The sequence below is a fragment of the Camelus bactrianus genome, chromosome 16, assembly GCF_048773025.1.
Source record: "Camelus bactrianus isolate YW-2024 breed Bactrian camel chromosome 16, ASM4877302v1, whole genome shotgun sequence".
NCBI classification, from domain to species: Eukaryota; Metazoa; Chordata; class Mammalia; order Artiodactyla; family Camelidae; genus Camelus; species Camelus bactrianus.
In genome coordinates, this window is record NC_133554.1 from 57,005,390 (window position 1) to 57,024,283 (window position 18,894).

The 18,894-nt window shown below is 58.0% G+C and overlaps 2 protein-coding genes across 13 annotated transcripts in view; one reads left to right on the top strand and one right to left on the bottom strand.

Annotated features, from left to right (window-relative positions):
• Nucleotides 1-11,494, top strand: part of PGS1 (phosphatidylglycerophosphate synthase 1) — a 36,646-nt gene extending 25,152 nt beyond the window's left edge. For 6 of the 8 annotated variants that reach the window (XM_045513521.2, XM_074343816.1, XM_074343817.1 and 3 more), the window contains exons 8-10: nt 2,142-2,290; nt 6,744-6,872; nt 11,360-11,494. In XM_045513521.2, coding sequence (XP_045369477.2) covers nt 2,142-2,290; nt 6,744-6,863 — 269 coding nt within the window. In that variant the 3' untranslated portion in view covers nt 6,864-6,872; nt 11,360-11,494. Of the gene's footprint in view, nt 1-2,141; nt 2,291-6,743; nt 6,873-11,359 lie in introns of those variants that run through there. The other 2 variants (XR_006723258.2, XM_045513520.2) reach the window with 2 other exon arrangements.
• Nucleotides 10,992-18,894, bottom strand: part of DNAH17 (dynein axonemal heavy chain 17) — a 105,117-nt gene continuing 97,214 nt past the window's right edge. For 2 of the 5 annotated variants that reach the window (XM_074343811.1, XM_074343813.1), the window contains 7 exons: nt 17,771-17,962; nt 15,067-15,246; nt 14,605-14,787; nt 13,344-13,622; nt 12,899-13,042; nt 12,279-12,504; nt 10,992-11,452 (listed from right to left, as the gene is read on the bottom strand). In XM_074343811.1, coding sequence (XP_074199912.1) covers nt 11,205-11,452; nt 12,279-12,504; nt 12,899-13,042; nt 13,344-13,622; nt 14,605-14,787; nt 15,067-15,246; nt 17,771-17,962 — 1,452 coding nt within the window. In that variant the 3' untranslated portion in view covers nt 10,992-11,204. Of the gene's footprint in view, nt 11,453-12,278; nt 12,505-12,898; nt 13,066-13,343; nt 13,623-14,604; nt 14,788-15,066; nt 15,247-17,770; nt 17,963-18,894 lie in introns of those variants that run through there. The other 3 variants (XM_074343814.1, XM_074343812.1, XM_074343815.1) reach the window with 2 other exon arrangements.

Below are 18,894 nucleotides of genomic sequence, written 5' to 3' on the forward strand. Positions count from 1 at the left end.
CCTGCCTCTGCTGGCTGGCCCGGAGGGTCCCTTGAGGGGAGCCATCACGTTCAGGCAGATTTTACAGATAAGTAGATGAGGACCAGTCCCTTCCAACCTTCCCTGCAAGGCCCTGTGGTCTGGGAGCCTGAGATGGACAGAGTCACAGAGTCACGATTAACGTCAGCCGTGACCTATGTCAGGTCTCCCGAGTCCTAGCTCTCACCTGTCCCCTCTCTGAGCCGGCTTGGGAGAGCCAGCTGGACAGGTGGCACCGAGCAGACTCAGAGTCTTTAAGGAGCCAATCTTGGCGTCAGAAGAGTGGGAACGGTAAGGCAGGTGGAGATCTCGTCTTGTTCCTCCTGGCTCCGGCTTTGTGGAGAGGTGGGGCATGGAGGCAAGGCCTCGTGCAGGTCGGGAGCCTTTCCTGCAGAGGGTGGGGCTTGGCCCTTTGGCTCGGATGTCCCTGTCATCTGGAGCAGAGGGCCGGGGGCCGCCTGCACACCCCCTGGTCTCTTGACACGTGGTGAGGTTTGCTGCATGCACCGGCCCAGTGGGGCGGGGCCGGTGGATGGAGCAGTACCCGTGGGCAAGCGACTGGCTTTGATGTGGCCCCTGCGTGTGCTGGGGTGGCAGGCGCGTCACAGGAATAGGCAGCAGAGCGTCGTCATCTCTTTCCCAACGTGTTCTTGGAAATGCTCTTGTTCTGAGAGAATTAGGAAACGGCCTTCTATTTTGGGAGCTCAGTGTGTAGAGCATGTCATTGTTCCGCGTGCCCGTGGGCCCTTTGAAGGGTCGTGTTGGCAGAGGAGGTGGGAGGGTGTGAGGAGGCTGGCCCTGCGCAGGGGAGCCCAGGACTGATGAGTCACACTGGGTGCTCTGGGCTGGGTGCTCTGGGCACAGCCCGGCGTTGGTTGCGGGGAAGACAGGCCAGACCCGAGCCTGGGCCCCGTAGGAGGAAGGAAGCCTGGGGCAGCAGATGCCCTTGGGAGGTTAGGTTTTGGGAATTGTCTTCTTAGGAGACGTAGTTCTGATGTGCTTTGGAACTCAGGGGAGGGCCGAATAGGGGGATGGGGTGCAAAGCAGCGGGCCTGTGTCTGTTTGAGGTGACATGTAGGATTCTGAGAGAATCCGCGACCTTCACTGCACGGATGTCACTGTGGTACTGTCAGGGACAGCGAGTTTCCAGGGTGGGGGTGGAGCCAGGACCCACTGCCAGACTGCTGCTTCCACCATGTCCTCCTCCTCCTCTGTAATGTCATCTGCTCATTTTCTAGCAAAAAAGAGGAAACAGTGTTCTCTGGGGTGGGCCTGAAACATCCAGGGCCTCTGAGGTTCTCCCCTGCACTGGCTTCTAGCAGACGTTGCCTGTCTGGCCCGGAGGCTACTAAGCCCCCAGCAGGGCTCACGGCTGGCACCCCTGTGAGCTTCGCAGCCTTATGTGTCAGCAGCCTGAGCTTGGGAGAGTCATGTGGCCCTGGGGAGGCAAGGCCCAGCTTGTCTTCAGGTAGATGCGGCGTGGAGTACCCTGTTCTTATACCACATCCCTCATCACCCCACGTCGCAGCCCCTGTCTGCTTAGGGGAAGGCATCGCTGTTCCCCCTCCTGAGGGTTAGCTGGCTGCTTCCCTGAGAAGCAGGTGTGAGCTGAGCTCTGGTAGGCTGCTTTTGTCCCGTGCCTGTGGAAGGACAGTGGCCAGAGTGGGTAGCATTCTCGTGGCCAGGACGTGGCTGAGGCAGTGCAGGGAGTGGGGATGAGAGGTCCTGTGCGCTCTGGGAGGGGCTCTGGTGAGCATCGGGCAGGGGGTGAGGGTAGAGGCTGAGCACAGGCATCACCAGATTCCCTTTAAGAACCCACTCCTCGTCCTGCTTGGAAAAGAGGCCACAGCGTGCAGCGCGGCAGAAAGAGAAGTTGTTCCCCCACAGCCAGGCTGTCCCCCAGACCCTGCAGGCCCAGCACCTCCCGCAGCACCCAGGGCTAGGGCACACGTGGCTGCAGGTAGCCCTGGGCGGAGAGCAAGCCCTGCATCAGCCTGTCACCTGGTGTATTGTTCCCGCAAACCCCGTGGTGGGCTGCCCCCTCTCGGGTTGGAGCGCGGCGTGGAGATGCGGTGGCAGGTGCCGTGCTTACTTCCTGTCTGCACGTTTCCTTTTCCCTGCAGGCCTCTGGCTGTACCTGACAGGGAGCAGCCTGCCCTGTCTCACGTTGATTGGCTCTCCTAATTTTGGGTACAGGTCAGTTCACCGGGACCTGGAGGCCCAGATCGCCATCGTGACGGAGAGCCGGGCCCTGCAGCAGCAGCTTCACCAGGTTGGTTGGGGCCAGTGGGACCTCCTGGGGGGCTGGGGGCATAGCTGGGGGCCGGGTCCCCGAGGGCTGCCTCCTGCCACCATCTCCTGCTCATCTGGGGCTAAGCAGAGCAGGAAAGAACTGGGGTTCTCTCGAGCCTGCTGGGGCTGGTCCTGGGGGAGACCTGCTGCAGGGCCATCCTTTGAGGGTGCTGGCCTTTCTGCCTCCAGCCTGTGCCGCCTACGTCCTGGGGGACATGTTCATTCCCTGCATAGGAAGGGAACACTGCTGTCTCCCTGGGACATGAGCGCAGCGCTGGTTCCCAGCCTCTTCTGAGTCTGCGGATCACCTGTGAAAGGGGTTAGGCGCCGTGGTGGCTGAGGACCTGGGCCTGTTTGGGAAGAGTTTCAGGCAGCATCTGATGTTCTTGAAAAAGACCCTCCCAGGAGGTGCCTCAGAGTCGAGGGGGAGAGAGGCGTAAGGAGAGGACACCCCTAACAGACAGGAGGGCGCACAGGGAGCCAGAAAAGAGCCAAACCGGAGAAAGAACTTGGAGGCCGGTGCAGACGGGTTAGTGGGCTGAGCCACTGCAGGGCTTTGACAGCCAGCTCACATTTCCTGTGCCCTTGAGCCAGCGTGCACGGTCCTTCTGCACTAAGAACTTGGATTCTGTTCATTTTACTTCTATTTTATTTACTTAAAGTTGTTTGAGACGGGGGAGGATATAGCTCAAGTGTTAGAGCGCATGCTCAGCGTGCATGAGGTCCGGAGTTCAATCCCCAGCATCTCCTCTAAAAATAAATCACTCTAACCTCCCCCTCAAAAAATAAAAAGTAAAGTTGTTTTACTTGGTAGTGACCTGGTTTAGGGTTGAATACACAGGAGATGATGGAGGTGTGTCTGGCCTACAGCAGGGGCCCCTGTGGTGTGTGGGTGGGGTCTGGAGGTGGGCGGTGTGCGGGACCCAGTGGAAGCTCGTGGGTTGTGTCTGCCTTCTACCGTGTCGGGCAGGTGACAGGCAGGCCCCTGTTTCCAGGGTGTCTTGGAATTTCTGCGTTGCTTTCCTCATGCTCGTAGTTGTAACAGGCTTTCCTTCCTTGCGGCCGTGAGGGGGAAGGCAGGCATCCTTCTTGGGAGTGCGGAGGTGGGGAGGTGGGGCTGAGCTGTCTGGCTCGGCAGCCCGTGGCCGCCGGGCACCTCCTGCTCCACTGGAGGAGACTCCCCAGCGGCCTCGTGGGAGAGCAGCCCTTTCTCCCCAGCTGGGGCTGGGGTGTCACGGGGGCGGGGCCCTGAGTCCCTGCTGCCGGCCAGCCGGGGACCAACGGTCAGGTACAGGGAGGTAGGGAGGGCACATGCTTTGCTGACCCAGGTAGGAACGGAACACAGTGGTGATTCCCAAGAGGGCAGGCCTCATTCCGTGATAGCGGTTGTTCATTTTCTGTTTAAAGTCGAGAGCAACCATGGGTGCCTGGGATTCCTTAGTGCTTTTACGTGAATCTTTGCATCTGGTTGCCTGCAGGGCTGATAGACTTTTGAGAAGTGTGTGTACATGAAACCTGGATGATCCCTGGGGCTCAAGAATTTGTGACCTTTGCAACAAAGCCTTTCCAGGGAAGGTGCGGGCTCCCTACCTGAGTCATGGGAGCGCAGGCAGCACTGCCGTAGGCCGGCCCTCAGGGCGTCAGCCTGTGTTAAGCTTTTATTCTCCAGTGTTTGGGAATTGCTGTTGCGAAACTGTTGGAGCCTTTGTTGATGGATGAGGAAATGGTAACTGCCTTGTTCCCTGGGATCTGCCTCCTGCGATCTGGGAATCTTGTCAGTGACTGAATGGGGCCTCCGTGCCGGGAAGGGCTTCATGACCAGGGCAGAGAGGAAGTGGCAGCGGTGGGCCCTGGGTGGCCGGCGGGAGAATCTGATCTGCTCAGCAGATCACAGATGCTCTGGTGAAGCTTCCAGCAAATGGCCCAGGAGGTTCCAGTAGACGCCGGCTGGCCTCAGAGTGGGCTGGGGCAGTGGGGGGAGGACAGACCAGCCTCAACGCCAGGATCTCTGGGACTTTCACTCGGTCGCTAAGAGCTGGGTTTGCACAGACAGTAGACAGTGGTCAGTGTGAACGTGGCCTCGGGCCAGGACCAGGTCTCCATGAGTCTCGGTTGATTTAGGAGAGCAAGTCTCTGCCCAGGGTCCTGTGCAGGCCCCTCTCCACCACTTCCTGAGTAAGGGGACTGAACCCACATCCTGGATCTTGAGAAGAGCTGGGCCGGTTGTGGTCAGGAGCTGCTTTCCCAAGTGACATATTTGGGATATTTTCTTTTTCTTTCCAAACCTGAATCCCAGGGGCTTTGGATGGTGGGAGGGTGCCGTGCAGCCCTTCTGTTCTTTAGAGGCACATTGATTTCTCTGCCTTTGAAATGCAAAAATGCATTTCTGGATGATTCCACCTGTGTATTTATATACTGGGACTGCAGCCACCCTCTGGAGAGGCCCATATGCTGCCCGGTCCTGGGACTGCCTGGCCGCACAACCTCCCACAGCCTGGAAAGTCCCCAAAACCCCGCTGCCTCGGTTCCTGCTCTCAGAAGCCGCCTCTGGAGTCCTCCCTGGGACACAGGGAAGGGCCCTGTTCATGTCACAGTGGGCACCGGGGTGGGGAGATTTTTTTTTTATCCGAATCCGAAGTCCCTCCCTTTTACTCAGTACATACAGTAAAAACTGAAAGCTTCCTGGTTTTGTTCGGAGAACACAGTTTACCACTCGTGACCTCAGACAGACTCTCTTGAACGGCATTGTAACCCCCATCAGCTGACTTCCTTCTGTGTCCCTATGTGGAGTCTGGGAGGAAACTTAAGTGTTTCTGGTAATTTAATTGAAATCTTGGCTGCGTATTCATTTGAAAACATAAAGCCGGAGCCGGGTTTGTGGAGACTTCAGGAAAGCAGCCCCCCGAGCCCAGGGCTGGCTCCTCTGTCGGCCATCCAGCTGTGGTCAGCGGGCAGAGGGTGTGGAGCGGCGCGGGTCTGCTCGGACCGGAGGTGCTGGGGACCCTGGCCCTGGGAGCACCGCGTTCTTGACCAGGGAGTCAGCGTGGAAGACTGCAGCGAGTAAAGAATTTCTCCAACCCTTGACGGGAAGAGCTGCAGACAGATTCCGTAGTGTTCTGGAGGGCAAGACGCCCTCCATCCCCTGTCCTCGTGGGGGCAGAGGAGTCTGCCAGGAACACGGCTTCCATTCCTGCCCCCGGAGGAGGGAGCGTCCAGCGCCCCGTGGGGTGGGGTGGTACCATTCCGGTGCTTCCTGGTGTTTCTGGTCCCACAGGGGACAGTTTTCCAAGCTGCTGCTGTGGGGTCCTCGCGATGGCATGGGGTGGTCAGTACGTGCTAGATGAAGGGACATAAGATTCAGAGAGGGACGTCCCGGCCTCTGGCGGTGGAAGCAGAATCACACACCCTGACTGCTGCCTCCTGCCCTTCGAATGCGTCCATACCTTATTAAGGAAACAGCACTTTTGTCGGGAGTCAGTGTTTTAAAAAGAGGCAGTTTCTCCTCTCAAAGATTCTAAACACAATTCAAGATAAGACTTAGATCAGTATTTTTTAATTAACTTGTTTTAAAATATGAAAATAATTGTTCAAGGTAAAAACTGAGAAAAATGAGAAGATCCTAACCCTCTCACCCGGAGAGAGTGGCTGAAATCGTTTTGGTCGTTCCTGGCCAGTCTTCTTCTGTGTGCACGTGGAGAGGCGTGCCTTTTCTTCTTCATGGAATTAAGATTATGTTGTGTATGTTAATTCATGTCCGGTGTCTTTGACTTAATATATTGCGCACTTTCCATATCACTAAGAACATGTTCTTCTAGAAGATGATGATTTTATGGTGAACGCTGGTGTTTATTATATTTGGTTGTTGGACGTTTAGGTGGTTTCCAGTTCTTCTGTTACAAACTTCGGTGTGATAAATACCAGTGCACAGAAACCTTCGTGCGTGGTTATTTTCTTGGGATAAACTCTTGCAAGTGGAGCTTTTCAAGGCTTTTGACACCTGTTGCCAAATCGCTCTCGAGACAGATGATCTGACCTCCCCTTTCCATCAGCAGCGTCTGAGGGCATCTGCTCCCTCTGCCTTTATCAGCAGGGAGTGATACTATTACAAAATTACCTTTTGCCAGTTTGAGAAGAGAAAAAAAGAACTGTCTCATTAAAAAAAAAACTCATTATTTTAACTGGCACTATATCAGTTATGGAGGGTGAACTTTTGAACAGTTTTTCCACCAGCTGTATTTCTTTCACTCTGAGTTGCCTGTTCCACATGCGTCTCTGTCTTCAACGTGCAGACATCCTGGCTTCCCTAGCTTTTCGAAAGCATGTTTACAGGGCCACCCGCCCCGGCCCCCGAGCCTCTGGGCCGGCCGGACGCGCGGAGTCGGACACCCGGCACGGTTGCTGACTCCTAACTCTTGTTTGTTCCTCCCCCCCAGGAGCAAGAGCAGCTCTACCTGAGGTCAGGTGTGGTGTCCTCTGCCACCTTTGAGCAGCCGAGTCGGCAGGTGAAGCTGTGGGTGAAGATGGTGACCCCACTGATTAAGAACTTCTTCTGAGGACAACAGGTGCGGACCCCAGCCCACCAGTGCGGTTTACCAGGGGCTCACTGGGGAAGTCAGGGGGTGGGAGCTCTCCACTTGGCGGCTTTCCGGGGTGCTTTGTCCTTGGTTATATACCAAGGGGCGTGTGTCTGGGGTGGCAGACGGTTCTCAGTGCCTTTTGAAGCCTGATTCTAAGTTAGGCAGCCCTCTCACCTTCTGTCAGGTCCCAACTCTCCGCGAATCCCGGGTCCCGGGGAGGCAGCGGTGGGGTCCGTGTCTGGGTGCGTGTCTGTCCTCCTGTCCCTGGGGCTGGGGACTCTGCGCTCCCCGCCTCCCGCCAAGCGCGTGTTCCTGAAGGCCTTGGGGGCGGGTGGGGGAGCGGTGCTGGCTTGTCTCCCGGGCCAGCTGCAGCTGCGGGGATGAGAGTGCGGGTCAGACCTTGGGGCTGACGTTCCTGTGACGCGCTCTTGCGGAGACACGCTGTCCTCCGTGCTGGCAGCTCTGCCCACCCAGAAGGAGCCTGCCCTGCGCAGAGGCTGCCGGCTGTGCTCCCAGGGGATGAGATGAGGCCTGACCTGAGTGGCCTCTGGGCTCTCTGGACGCTGGGGAGCCGGGCAGGGTGCGGCTGCCATTAGAGCTGGGGTCTTTCCTCAGTGACCCTCCGTGTTCCAGATCCCTTCGGACCTGGACCTCAGCCCCAGTGGCCCCGGGTGGGATGTTCTGAGATAGACCCTGCTAGCCCAGCCCACAGCATGGTGGGGGTCAGGGAGGGACAGGCTGCGTGAGGACGAGGGCACGAGGTGTGGGGCTGAGCGCGTTGGCTCCGTGCGGAGTGTGTTCCGCAGGGCCTGGTACCTGCCCCCGGTTCTCTTCTCACCTTCATTTTGAAGAACTATTTTCTTCTATCATTTTTAGTTTTTTCTCAACATTTTAATTACTTTTCATTTTATTCAAATACCACGCACATTTAGAGGGTAAAACGATACTAAAAGACCAGCAGTGCAGCTGTTCCTGCCCTTCCTCCCCTCCAAGCAGCCACTTACGGTCCTGTCATCTGTCCCCTCTGGTGTTTAGCCTGTGCTCCTCCCCTGCCCCCAGCGTCTCCAGGAGCAGATTTCAAAACCACTGCCCAGTCCACATGTTCAGGTGCTTGAACCTTGCACAGAGAGGAGTGTTCCAGAGAGAAGGCCTCGCAGCCCCAGGGCATGCAGCCCATCCTTCGGGGGCGAGGCGAGATTCCATTCCTGCCCGTTGCTTCCTGTGCTTCCCTCCCAGGAGCGGGCGGTTAACCTTGACTGCACTGCCTTGCTGTGTGTGGAGGGGCTCCAGTGCTGGGAGCACCTCTTAGACTAGGCGCAGCCACAGCCCCTCCCCCGGGGCCGGGCCCATCTGCCGGGCTCTGTGGTTGGGAGTCGGGTAGAGTGGTGGCCACACCGCCCTGGGGCAGCGGCACATCAGTTAACACTGTTTGTCTTCAAACCAGTTATTAAATTGTCCTGTGGGACAATTAGAGGAGGAAAGCCAAAAGAATGTGCTAGGGCCCTGGGCTTCTGTCTGGAGAGAGGCTTCAGTAAATGGCATTTGTGTCCCTGCAGCTGCTGTGGGACCAGAGTGAGCGCTGTGCCACAGCCGGGCTTGAGCAATCGGTGCCCTCCCCTGGTTTCTGCCTTCAGGGCGGTCCTGGGGGGCTCTCCTCTCCCCACCCTCTGCCGGGAGCTCACCCCAGCCCGGGCCCCACCCTGCTGTCCACCAGGCCGCTGTGGCCTCGGAGCTCCTCCTGTCCCAGTCCGTGTCTCCCAGAGACTGGATTGCAACTCTGAGGTGAATTGTCTCTTGCAAAGTTTGGAGAGAATTTTATCAACTACCCACAACATGTAGTGTGGGATAATTGACTATTTTGTTCTAGGCTTTAAAGGCAAAATTGGAAAACCTTCCCATTCTGTAGTTATTACCAGGGATTAAAAACGACTTTCCTGGTGGCCACTGGCAGTTTTATCTCCTCCAGTCAGAGGAGTGGCTCCCCTGTCCCTCCGGCCTGGACACGAAGGGCAGCAGTGACCCCTCCTGGCCAGCAGAGGTGGTTGTCCGGAAGCCAGGCTCTTTTTGCCTTCCAAAGGAGTGGGTTCTCTGGGCCCCAGGCTCATTGTAAATGATTGCCCTCAGAGTTAGGGGTTCTGGGGCCTCTTCTTCACCCATGGTTTAGGTGAGAATACTCAGAGTTTTCACAGGCCTTCAGGATCAGCAAGGCCAGGTAGTCCCGGGGCCTGCCTCCGCTCTCAGGCCAGAAACCACCGAGGATGCTGGCGCAGGGGCCCCCCCTGGGGCCCACGTTATCTAGAGTTCGTGGGCCCCTTCAGCTGCCTTCCCTGTTCTGTCCGCATCCCGCTCTCCTTGCCTGCCCCGAGTGGCAGCCCAGCTGCCTTGCTGGATGGCCCTGCATCAGCTCGGCCACAGAGCCAGGCAGGTCTCGGGCTTGCCGCTCCACTCCTGCTGAGGTCATTCTGGCTGCAGATAGAAGCACCCCCTGCCAGTCAGACGGGGGGGCCTGAGGTCTTGGCCAGGTTTGTCCCAGGGCAGCCTCCCACCTGCCTGGGAGCAGGAGCCCACAGAGGGAGGCGGGACGAGATCGGCCACCACTCGGCCCTTCCTGCTGGCTGGTGGGCAGGCTGCCGGCCACCTCGCGCAGCGGGCCGTGTGTGTGGACTGCCTTTCCTTAGCCTCGTCTCCGCGTCTGGAGCACAGGCCGGGCCCTGAGCCACCCGGGCCCCTGCTGTGCTCAGCCCCCGGTTCTGACGCCTGCGGACCAGCTTGCCTCTCGGGGAGTTGGGGTTTCCTGGCTCCTGAGCAGCTCTCGCTTTTATGCCGACTTGGGCTTGGTCTGTTCTTTTTTTCCAGTTTGTTTAGATGGTAGGTTAGGCGGTATGAGGTTTTTCTTGTTTCTTGAGGAAGCCTATGTTGCTGTGAACTTCTTAGAACTGCTTTTGCTGCATCCCATAGATTTTGGAAAACTGCTTTTATTTTCATTTTTCTTGAGGTGTTTTCTGATCTTCTCTGATTTCTGCATTGACCCATCAGTGTTTCGGTAGCATGTCGTTTATCGTCTAAGTGTGTGTGTGTGTGTGTTTCCTGTTTTCCTTCCTGTGATTGGTTTCTACTGCCAGACACCATCCTGGTTGGAAAAAAAATGCTCAATACACTTTGTATCCTTTTAAATTGGTGGAGATTTGTTTTGTGGCCTAGCATGTGACCCATCCTGGTAAAGTTCCATGTGCACTTGAACGTGTGTTCTGTTTTTGGATGGAATGTCCTGTGGATATCCACTAAGTTCAGCTGGTCTAATTAAGACCACTGTTCACTGATTTTCTGTCTGGATCGTCTGTCCACTGACATAAGTGGTGTGTTAAAGTCTTCTATTGCTGTATCACCGCCAGCGTCTTTGTCTACTTCCGTTAGTGTTTGCTCTACACCTTTCCTACGTTAGGTGTGTACATGTTAACGAATGTTGTATCCTCTTGTGTTGACCCCTTTATCGTTATACTTTCTTTTGTTAAAGAGTTTAACACAAAACCCACTGTCAGGAGGCAGGAAGTGAGAACCGATTGTGGAGGGAGGGAGACAAAAGACCTTGAAGATGCTGCCCCAGAACTGAGACGGGAGCGTGGGCCACTTACCCATGACCTCCCCAGACACAAACACATGTTTAAGGTGGTCCCTGAGTCTGTGTTCATCATGTCCCGTTCCCACAATTTCAGAAAGTGGGCAGGTGCCAGGGAAGCTCTTGAGCTGCATGGAAATGGCGCCTCCGTGGAATAGTTTGCTCTCAAAATTCCTGGGCAGGGAGGAGGCATGACTATAATTTTCTTCCTAGAGAGAAGGGTAGACTGCTTTAGGGGACGGTGCCCGTGGAGGGGCAGCTCCGGTGGATGTGGGAACACCCTGGCCCCTCGTTGGGGGTAGGGGTCGCTGGCCTGTCGCATCAGGCCTCCAGCTCTAACCCTCCATGCTGCTTGTGGGAAAAAGTGGAATTAAGGGTTGGGGGGCGTGGTTCCTAGGATGCTCACCTGGCTGCTTGGGCTTGGGGGACTCACCCTAAGGCTGTACCAGGCCCTTGGTGGCTGCTGGCTCAAGCGAATCAGACACAAGTGAGTGGCTTCATTGTTTTAATCCAACCCACGCCCCCTCTTCCACACTGCCCTCCACCCTCTGGCTAGTCCAGATGTGCGTGGCTGTAAAGTCTCAGTTATTTAGGAGAACAGAAAGCAACCATCAGTTCCTGTGAAAGTAAGAGGTGGTTGCAAGGCTGAGTTTCTAACTGTAAATTTGGAGTTGTGGTCAGGACCCAGCCCACGGCGCCAGCTAGACCTGCAGGAGCAGTGCCACGGCGGCCAGGATCCACTTGGCTGCCTTCTCTTTGGTCTTCAGGTTAAAGGTCCAGACGTAGGTGGGGCCGCGGATGCGGGTTTTGTACACCGGGCACTCATAGATGTTCTTGGTTTCTGTGCGGTCCACAGGGATGGCCTTGATGAAGATGACAGGCATGGCTGGCGTCAGCTCCTTCAGCCGTGCTTCGGCGATGACTCCGGTCTGGGTGTCCCAGCGAGCTCCTGTGGGGACAGGGCGGCCGTGGTGAGACAACTGGTTCCTGTCTTGTGTGCGGGTACTGAGGGGAGGGGCCTGGCACCCCACCGCCCGTGCAGACACGGGCATCGCTAAAAGCGGGGCTGTCAGAGGACTGGGTCGGGGACAGCTCAGCCCTGAAGCTCCTGGAGCCCTTGTTTACAGTTGTGGTGTTTTCAGAGTCTCAAATACCTGTCAGCCTTCTTAATTTTAGTGGCAGAAACTCATAACAACTCCAGCTGAAGATTACAGATTAACGCTCCGATCCCCCTCCGCTGGACTGTCTGTCCCACGCGCCCATACGCAGTGTAAATAGCTACGTATGCACGTGGAGCTGTCGTTGCCTTTAACCAGCCTGCTGCTCTTTTACTCACCCTAGCTCATGGTTGTTTCCTGTCTGTAATTCCAAAATAAACATGGAGAATGGCTATGGCAACGCTTGGCTGTGGTGACGTGGGCATTGGGGCGCCCAGACACCCCCACAGGTAAAGGGGTGATGGCAGTCGCTGAGAGGGACGGGCTCCTGCTGGAGTAATTGGCTAAGGAAATGGACCGCCTGCCTGGTGGTCCTGTCTGGCAGGATTGGGGTGACGTGGGCGGAGCTGAATGAGCGCCAGCCTTGCATGTCCTCCCCCCCACCCTCCGCTGGGACCTGGCTATGCGAGGGCCTCCCTTCCCTGGAAACCTGGTCCCCAAGATGGGCAGTGGCAGCAGCTTGGCTCAGGGAGATGTGGACAGAGGCAGAGGTAGGGCCCTCTCAGATGGTGTCCCCATCCCCATGGGCCCAAGCACCTCCCCCTGTGCCCCCATTACCTTCCATGAAGAGCCCGTACACGTAGGAACCCTCCCGAGGGGGCGCAGTCATGTCCTCCCGGCTCTTCTTGGTCACCTCCACGGACAGACACATCTTGTCCAGCGGCCACTCGTTCTTCCTGGCCATGGACTGCATGATGGCCGTGAGGAAGGACTGCGGGTTGAAGAAGCCGGCCAGCCACACCGTGGTGGGCAGCGCAAAGTCCGTTGTCCAGGCCTCGAGCTCCTGGAGAGGATGTGAGCAGGACAGCGCTGGATCCCCACGCCCCGCAGGGCGGACCGAGGTCAGGGGAGGGCTGCCTGAGTCGCCACTTCACTGTCTGGCTCGCTCTTAAATGTGCGGACGGGAAGAGCAGGCCCCAGGAGGGGTGGTTCAGCGACAAGAGAACAGGGAGGCTGAAGGAGGCGGCTGCTCTCCACCCCTGCCGCCCTCAGGAGGCGCTCGCCCTGACGGGGTTCTTGGAGCCCGGCCCTTCCAGACCTGCTCCAACAAAGGCCAGGCCAGTAGGGGCCTCGGGCGGGTGGGGACGCACATTCCCCCTTCACAGCATCACTCCCCAGGCTCTGGGGGCAGGTTTGCTGAGAGTCAGGGCAGCGGCTCCTCGGACGACTGTCCTTACCCTAATTCGGAGCAGCAGGTCAGCGTACCAGGCCGCCAGGCCCATCATGGAGGGGTAGGCCCGGGCCATCCACGTTTCGGGCACAGTGTCATAGAACAGGGCCATGGACAGGTCCTCCATATCGGTCGTGATGGTCAGTTCTCCCTGGGGGTCACACGGACAGGGTGCTGGGGCGATCGGCACAGATGCAGACCCAGTCAGTCCCAGGCCTCGTTTCATCCGCTCCCAGGAGGTGCCCCCCACCCCACCATGTGTGTCGTGAATTGGATGTAGGTCTGTTCGGTACCTCAGAGATGCCCAGTGGTGCCCACTGCTCCAAAGCAGGGAGCTCAGCGGGCCGAGGCCCAGCAGCCCGGGGCAGCTGGTTTTGCAGCTGAGCTAGGTTGGCCTGCGGTGGCCAGCCCCCGTTGAGTCACGCCCCGGGTCCTGCCCACCGTGTCTTTACCTTCAGCCCCAGGTTCAGCTCCTTTAGCGAGCGGCGCATTTCGTTGGTTAGGATGTTCATTCTTTCACATTCTTGGAAGGCGACGACCACGTAGGGGGTCTTCTCGGATGCCTTGGCCATGATCTCAGCCATGTTGAACGTCTCCGGGATCTTCTCCAGGATCTCGTCCAGCACGGCCTTCACCTGGAAGCCAGTCCCCAGCCAGCCCGCGTCACGGCACCTGCACTGGCCAGCCCTCCCCCCCGCACCAGGCCGAGCCCTGGAGCAGGGCAGGTGGAGCTGCCAGAAAAACAGGACCATGGAGGTGCAGCCCCGCGTCTGACCAGGAGGAGGGAATCCTGGCCCTCAGGGTCTGCCGTTCTGGTCTGGTTGCCAAGGCTGCGTGGCTGTGGCCGTGCGAGCATCTGGCTGCACTAGCCTGGTGCCTTCAGACATCCCTGAGGCCACCGGCTTCTGGGTGGGGGACCATGACCTTGTCCTCCAGGTGGGCTGTCTGCAGGGACTGCTGGTCACACCCTCTCCAGGGGTGGCTCACACAATGGTCCTGAACCCCACTGCCCGTCAGCAGACCTCTGGTTTGAATCATTAGACAAAGAAAAGATCATGGCGCCTCGCAGCACTGAGGGTCTTCCAATCAAGAATTTGTCTGCTTCCTGGGAAGCTCAGTATTTGCGTAATTTTTAGTAGAACTTGTCTGGATTATTTCAAAAAGTGCCAGGGTGCCGATCCCTCTGGAAATGGCAGAGGTGAACCTCACCAACGGGAATTTATTCAATGCTCCAGCATTGCCTGGGCTTTTCTGCTGCTTTGAGTGTGTGAGGTCTGCCCACCATGATCCTCTAAGCTCATCCAGGGGGACTGTTCTGGTGTCTGGGCTGCCCTGCGGGGGCGACACGTGCTGCGCTCCCACGGTTGGGGAGGGGCAGGCGCTCTCGTGGGCGCTCACCTCGCAGAGTCAGAAGCTGCAGAGAGGGAGGCACGGGACTGCTCCCGGGGACCCGGAGGTCCCCCAGATCCTGGAGGCTGAGCCTCTGGAGCTTGACTGTGCGGGTCCTGCTGAGGCTGCAGCTCGGCCCTGGCCCATCAGCTGGCCTGCAGGCCCCCCAAAGAGGTCCCAATTCCGAGGTCTGGGGTAGGGTCCCATGCGGTTGCTGACAAGTTCCCAGGGGCTGCTGCTCATCAGTCAGGCACAGGTTGCGACCCCAGGTCCTGGGCCCTGCCCTTCCTCTGGCGCTGGATGGGTAGTAAACCCGGCTCCTACCTTCTCCTCACGGGACACGCCGGTGCCTGCTCCCGAGTCAGTCTCTTTGGGCTGCATTTCCAGGACAGTGCGGAACAGCTTCTCCGAGGTGACTGTCAGGAACCCAATCTCCGCGTTGGGATGCAGGCCGTACAGGTAGGGGCTCTCAGGGGGCAGGTTCTCGTCGATATATTCGTGGTAACCCTGCAGTGGGGAGGCAGGTGAGCAGGTGGGGCTGTGCCAGCTGGACCCGTGTCCTCTACTTGTTGGGCTTTGCGTACCAGAATGTTCTGCCCACGTCGTGCCCTCTGCACTGACCCCACTGGTTCCCTAACCCCCTTCAGGGCTGCTGCCCGGCTACACGGAGGAAGCCCCACTCCCCTCCGTAGACGCTGTGTGTCAAGCCCTCGCGTCTGGGCAGCCTGGCCGCCGGACTGATAACGGGTAACCCATCTGCGGGGGAGCCTGTGGGTAGGCACTGACCTTGTAGTCCAGGTTGGGGGGGATCTGGAAGCCGGGGGCCAGCAGGATCTCCCCCTCCAGCATCTCTGCCCGGACATACTCTGCCAGGTACGTCCTGCAGAGCCGGCGGTCCCAGTCGTCGGTGATGTGGCCGCCGTACATGATCTCCCCAAAGAGGTAGCGGAGGTCGTCCCAGGGCACCTTGGGAAGGGTGGCCGCCGTCAGGGTCTGCCTGGGTCTGCTAGTCTCTCCTTGGTCACCCCTGCCTCCTCCTCACCCACCAGGTCTGCAGGGTCACCTGCTGCCCTCAGTCACCAGGCCCAAGGCCGGCCCTCCTCCCCTCTGGCCTGGCAGCCAGCCCCTCCTTGACGCTTTTCCCCCTGGGCTTCTGCCTCCGCCCCCACCACGACGCCTGGCCCTCTGCCCACACCTCCGCTCCGTGCTCTCCCTTGGTGGTGACCCCACCGGACCTTGTCTGCTGGCACTGCAGACTCCGCAGACACCCCCGCAGCCTGCTGAGCCCCTACTTGTTCCCTCCACCTGTGCCCGCTTTGTTCTCCATGCTCAGAAATGTGGAGCCACCTGTGACCTTTCCCTTCACTGGCCACTTCCAACAAGGGTAGTATCTCTATATGGATGGGGTGATGGCTCTTAGGACCGAAGATCTTTTTGGCCATGTAGTCCACTTTGCTGTAACCTCAGAACCTGCCCAGTGGTTTACTCCTGCAGCCTTGCCCGCCTGTGTCCCAGAGCTCGGTGTAGCATCGCCAGCTGGAAGTAGCTCTCTCCACCACCACGAGGGCAGCGCCCACAAGTGCACCCCCTGGTGGCGGGTCTCTCCATGCATCCCGCCCTTGGCCACTCCCACTGCCATCGGGCCTGCCTCTTCTTCCCTGTTAGGCCCGCAGCCTGGGATGCCCACTCTCAGCCACCACGCACCATGGCCATACTCCTCCTCTGACGCCGGCTGGAATGCAGCCTCCTCCCCAAAGCCAGAAATCCGTTCCCCCGGCTCCCACGTCCCCAGCAGAGCTGTTCTTGCAGAGCCGGTGCTGTCCAACAGTGGACGCCATGTGCATGACTTCGGATTTTCTAGCAGCCACTTAAGTAGAAAGATTGTTCCAATAGATACTCAGCAGAAAAGCTATTAATAAGGTATTTAAGTTCTTGTTTTTGGCACCGAGCTTTTGAAATCCAGAGTGTCTCTCGCTGTACCTAGCTGCACACATGGCTTTTTCCCTGAGGGTGGAGGCTCCTTAAGGGCAAGGTGTGCATCCGTGTGGTGTTTCTACTGGTCCTGCCTCGGTGGCACCTGTTTTCCCAGTACTGGCCGGTTCAAGTCCACTGAGTGAGCACTTGATGTATCAGTGGTGTGATGTGCTCTCGTGGTTTTTTTACTTAAGACATTCATCTTCTCTTAATCGTCACCTCATGGCTCCGTCGTCTCTCTGGGCTTGGCTGTCTTGGGCGTGTGCTGAGCTGCGTTTTCTGCATTTTGCTTATTTGCTTTGGGGACAGCTTCTGTGTCTTCTGCGAAGTGGGGCTGGGCCCACCTTGCTCCGCCTTCTGCAGCTCCCAGCAAGCTGTCTCCTGGGGGGACGGTTCTCCCCCGTGGGGTGGGGGCAGTGGGACCAGCCACCAGGGGCGGATGGGCTCCCCAGAGCACTCATCAGAGAGGCGCTCCCAGGCCTCACCCTCAGAGACCCAGTAGGTGTGGGAAGCACGGCCTGACTTCCTCCAAGTCAGGGGGATGGAATGGGCTATGGGACAGGCTGTGGACGTGGGGGACATCATCCAGGTGGTTCCATAAGGCTGTGAGCTCAGACTGTGCAGGTCCAGTAGCCTGCTCATACCCTGCTAAGCAGGTCGGCGGGCGTCACCTAGGCCTCACCCCGCTCGTCACCAGACCACACGGCATGCACTCTCTTGAGCAGTTTTTTTCTCATCTTGGGTTCTGTGTGTGTCGAAGGAGGGCAGTGTCTGCATAAACAAAGGTCCTTTAACAATTCTAGCAGGACTCCGGGGAGAGAACTGCTCTGATGGAGCTGCTGTGATGATGAAATTCTTCTTTCACATCTCGTGTTTATTTACTTGCACGTGTATGTCTTAAGATGTGCCACCAGCGTTCAGCTCGGACCCTGTTGTGAGCCCTGGCACCTGCCCCCTACCTGGGCGTCTCCGCTCTGAGCCTGTGGACTGGCCACCCATTCGGTGTCCTCAGGTGTCCCCTGAGGACGCTGGCTCCCCGCAGTCCCCCGCAGCTGCCTGCACAGCACACGACATGTTTGTTTCAATTTTCAATAAAGATGAAAGGAAAGCGGTCCATCTTTCCAGCAGATTTTTCGGCCTTCCCTCTAAATCTGCGTTCTGTCCCCAGACACTGACTGGCAAGGCCTGCAGCCGGGAGGCCCGTCCTCTCCCGGCTCAGAATGCCAGGGTGCTGGCCTTTGCAGGGGTACTCCAGTTCGGGTAAGGACAGGTGGATCCCCAAGGATACTGACCCCTACGGAGTCAGAAAAATAGCCAAACAGCTCACAACTGAGGAGATGATGGCCATGGTATGGATGATTATCACTGTATCAGGTTGGTGGAACCACAGGGGAGACTCAGAATTTCAGGTTTTCTTTGACTTACGAAACCTATTCATTTCTTAAACATACGACAGAGGCCGAGGGAAGGGGAGGGATGGCCCAAGGGAGGGCACACAGGAAGGGGAGGGCCTGACCTTCGCGTTGGCCTCCAGGTAGTTGTAGAGCACGCTGATGGAGATGGTGAGGTCCCCGTTGTTGAAGGGGTACGACCTGTTCCAGCCCTGGGCCCCGAACTTGCGCCTCTCGGCCACCACGGCGTGGAAGTAGCACAGGGCGAAGAGAATGCACTTGAACTCGATCTCCTTGGTACATGTCTCCAGCGTGTCCTGCAGGAGGCACACGCTCCGGGTCAGGCAGGACCGGGGTCTCTCTTTGCCACCTGCTTCTGGGCTGGGAGGTGGAGCTGGAGGTGGGGTGGGGATCAGGGTTGGGGCATAAAGCCATGGACTGCTGTGGGCTGGTCTTTCAAGTCTCTCCCAGGCTGTAAAGGCTGGGCTAGAGGATGCCTCCTTGTCCTTGCTTTCTGCAGAAATGCAGTTGTATCGCGTAAGTAGTACTTGTAAGTCAAGTTATCGGTACTGTTTCCTAGTAGGATGTTCCCCAGTACAGGACCATTGTGGGGGGGAGAGAACGGGAGAGGGACCCCAGAGGGCGAGGGACTGGGGTCCAGGAGAGGGACCCAGGTGGGGGAGGGATCTGAGAGAGAGAGATGGGGGGGGGGAGGCACAGGGGAAGGAGAGGGAAATGGATGGGAGAGGGATTCCCAGAAGGGGAGGGGATGGGATGGGGGGAGGGAGAGAGATCCTGTAGGGATGGGGAGAGAAATCATGATAGTGAGAGGGAGCCAGAGAGGGACCCAGGAGGCAGAGGGATGGGAGAGGGAGAGAGATGGGAGAGGGATCCGAGGGGGAGGGACCTGTGAAGGGTAGGGAGAGGGATCAGGACCTGAGCGGGATCCTATAGGGATGGGGAGAGAAGTCAGCAGAGGGAAGGGGAAGGACCTAAGAAGGGGAAGGGAGGGAGAGGGATCCGAGAGGGAGCAGGAAGGGAGAGGCACCTGAGAGAGACCCAAGATGGACTGGACGGAAGAGGGAGAGAAATCACGGAGTGAGAGGGATCCAGAGAGAGATCTGAGAGGGCGAGAGATGGCAGAGGGATCAGGACTTGAGGAAGGGATGGGTGGGAGAGAGGGATCAAAGAGGGACCCCAGAGGAAGAGGGGAAGGAGAGGGATCCAAGAGGGATGAGGAGAAGGGTGG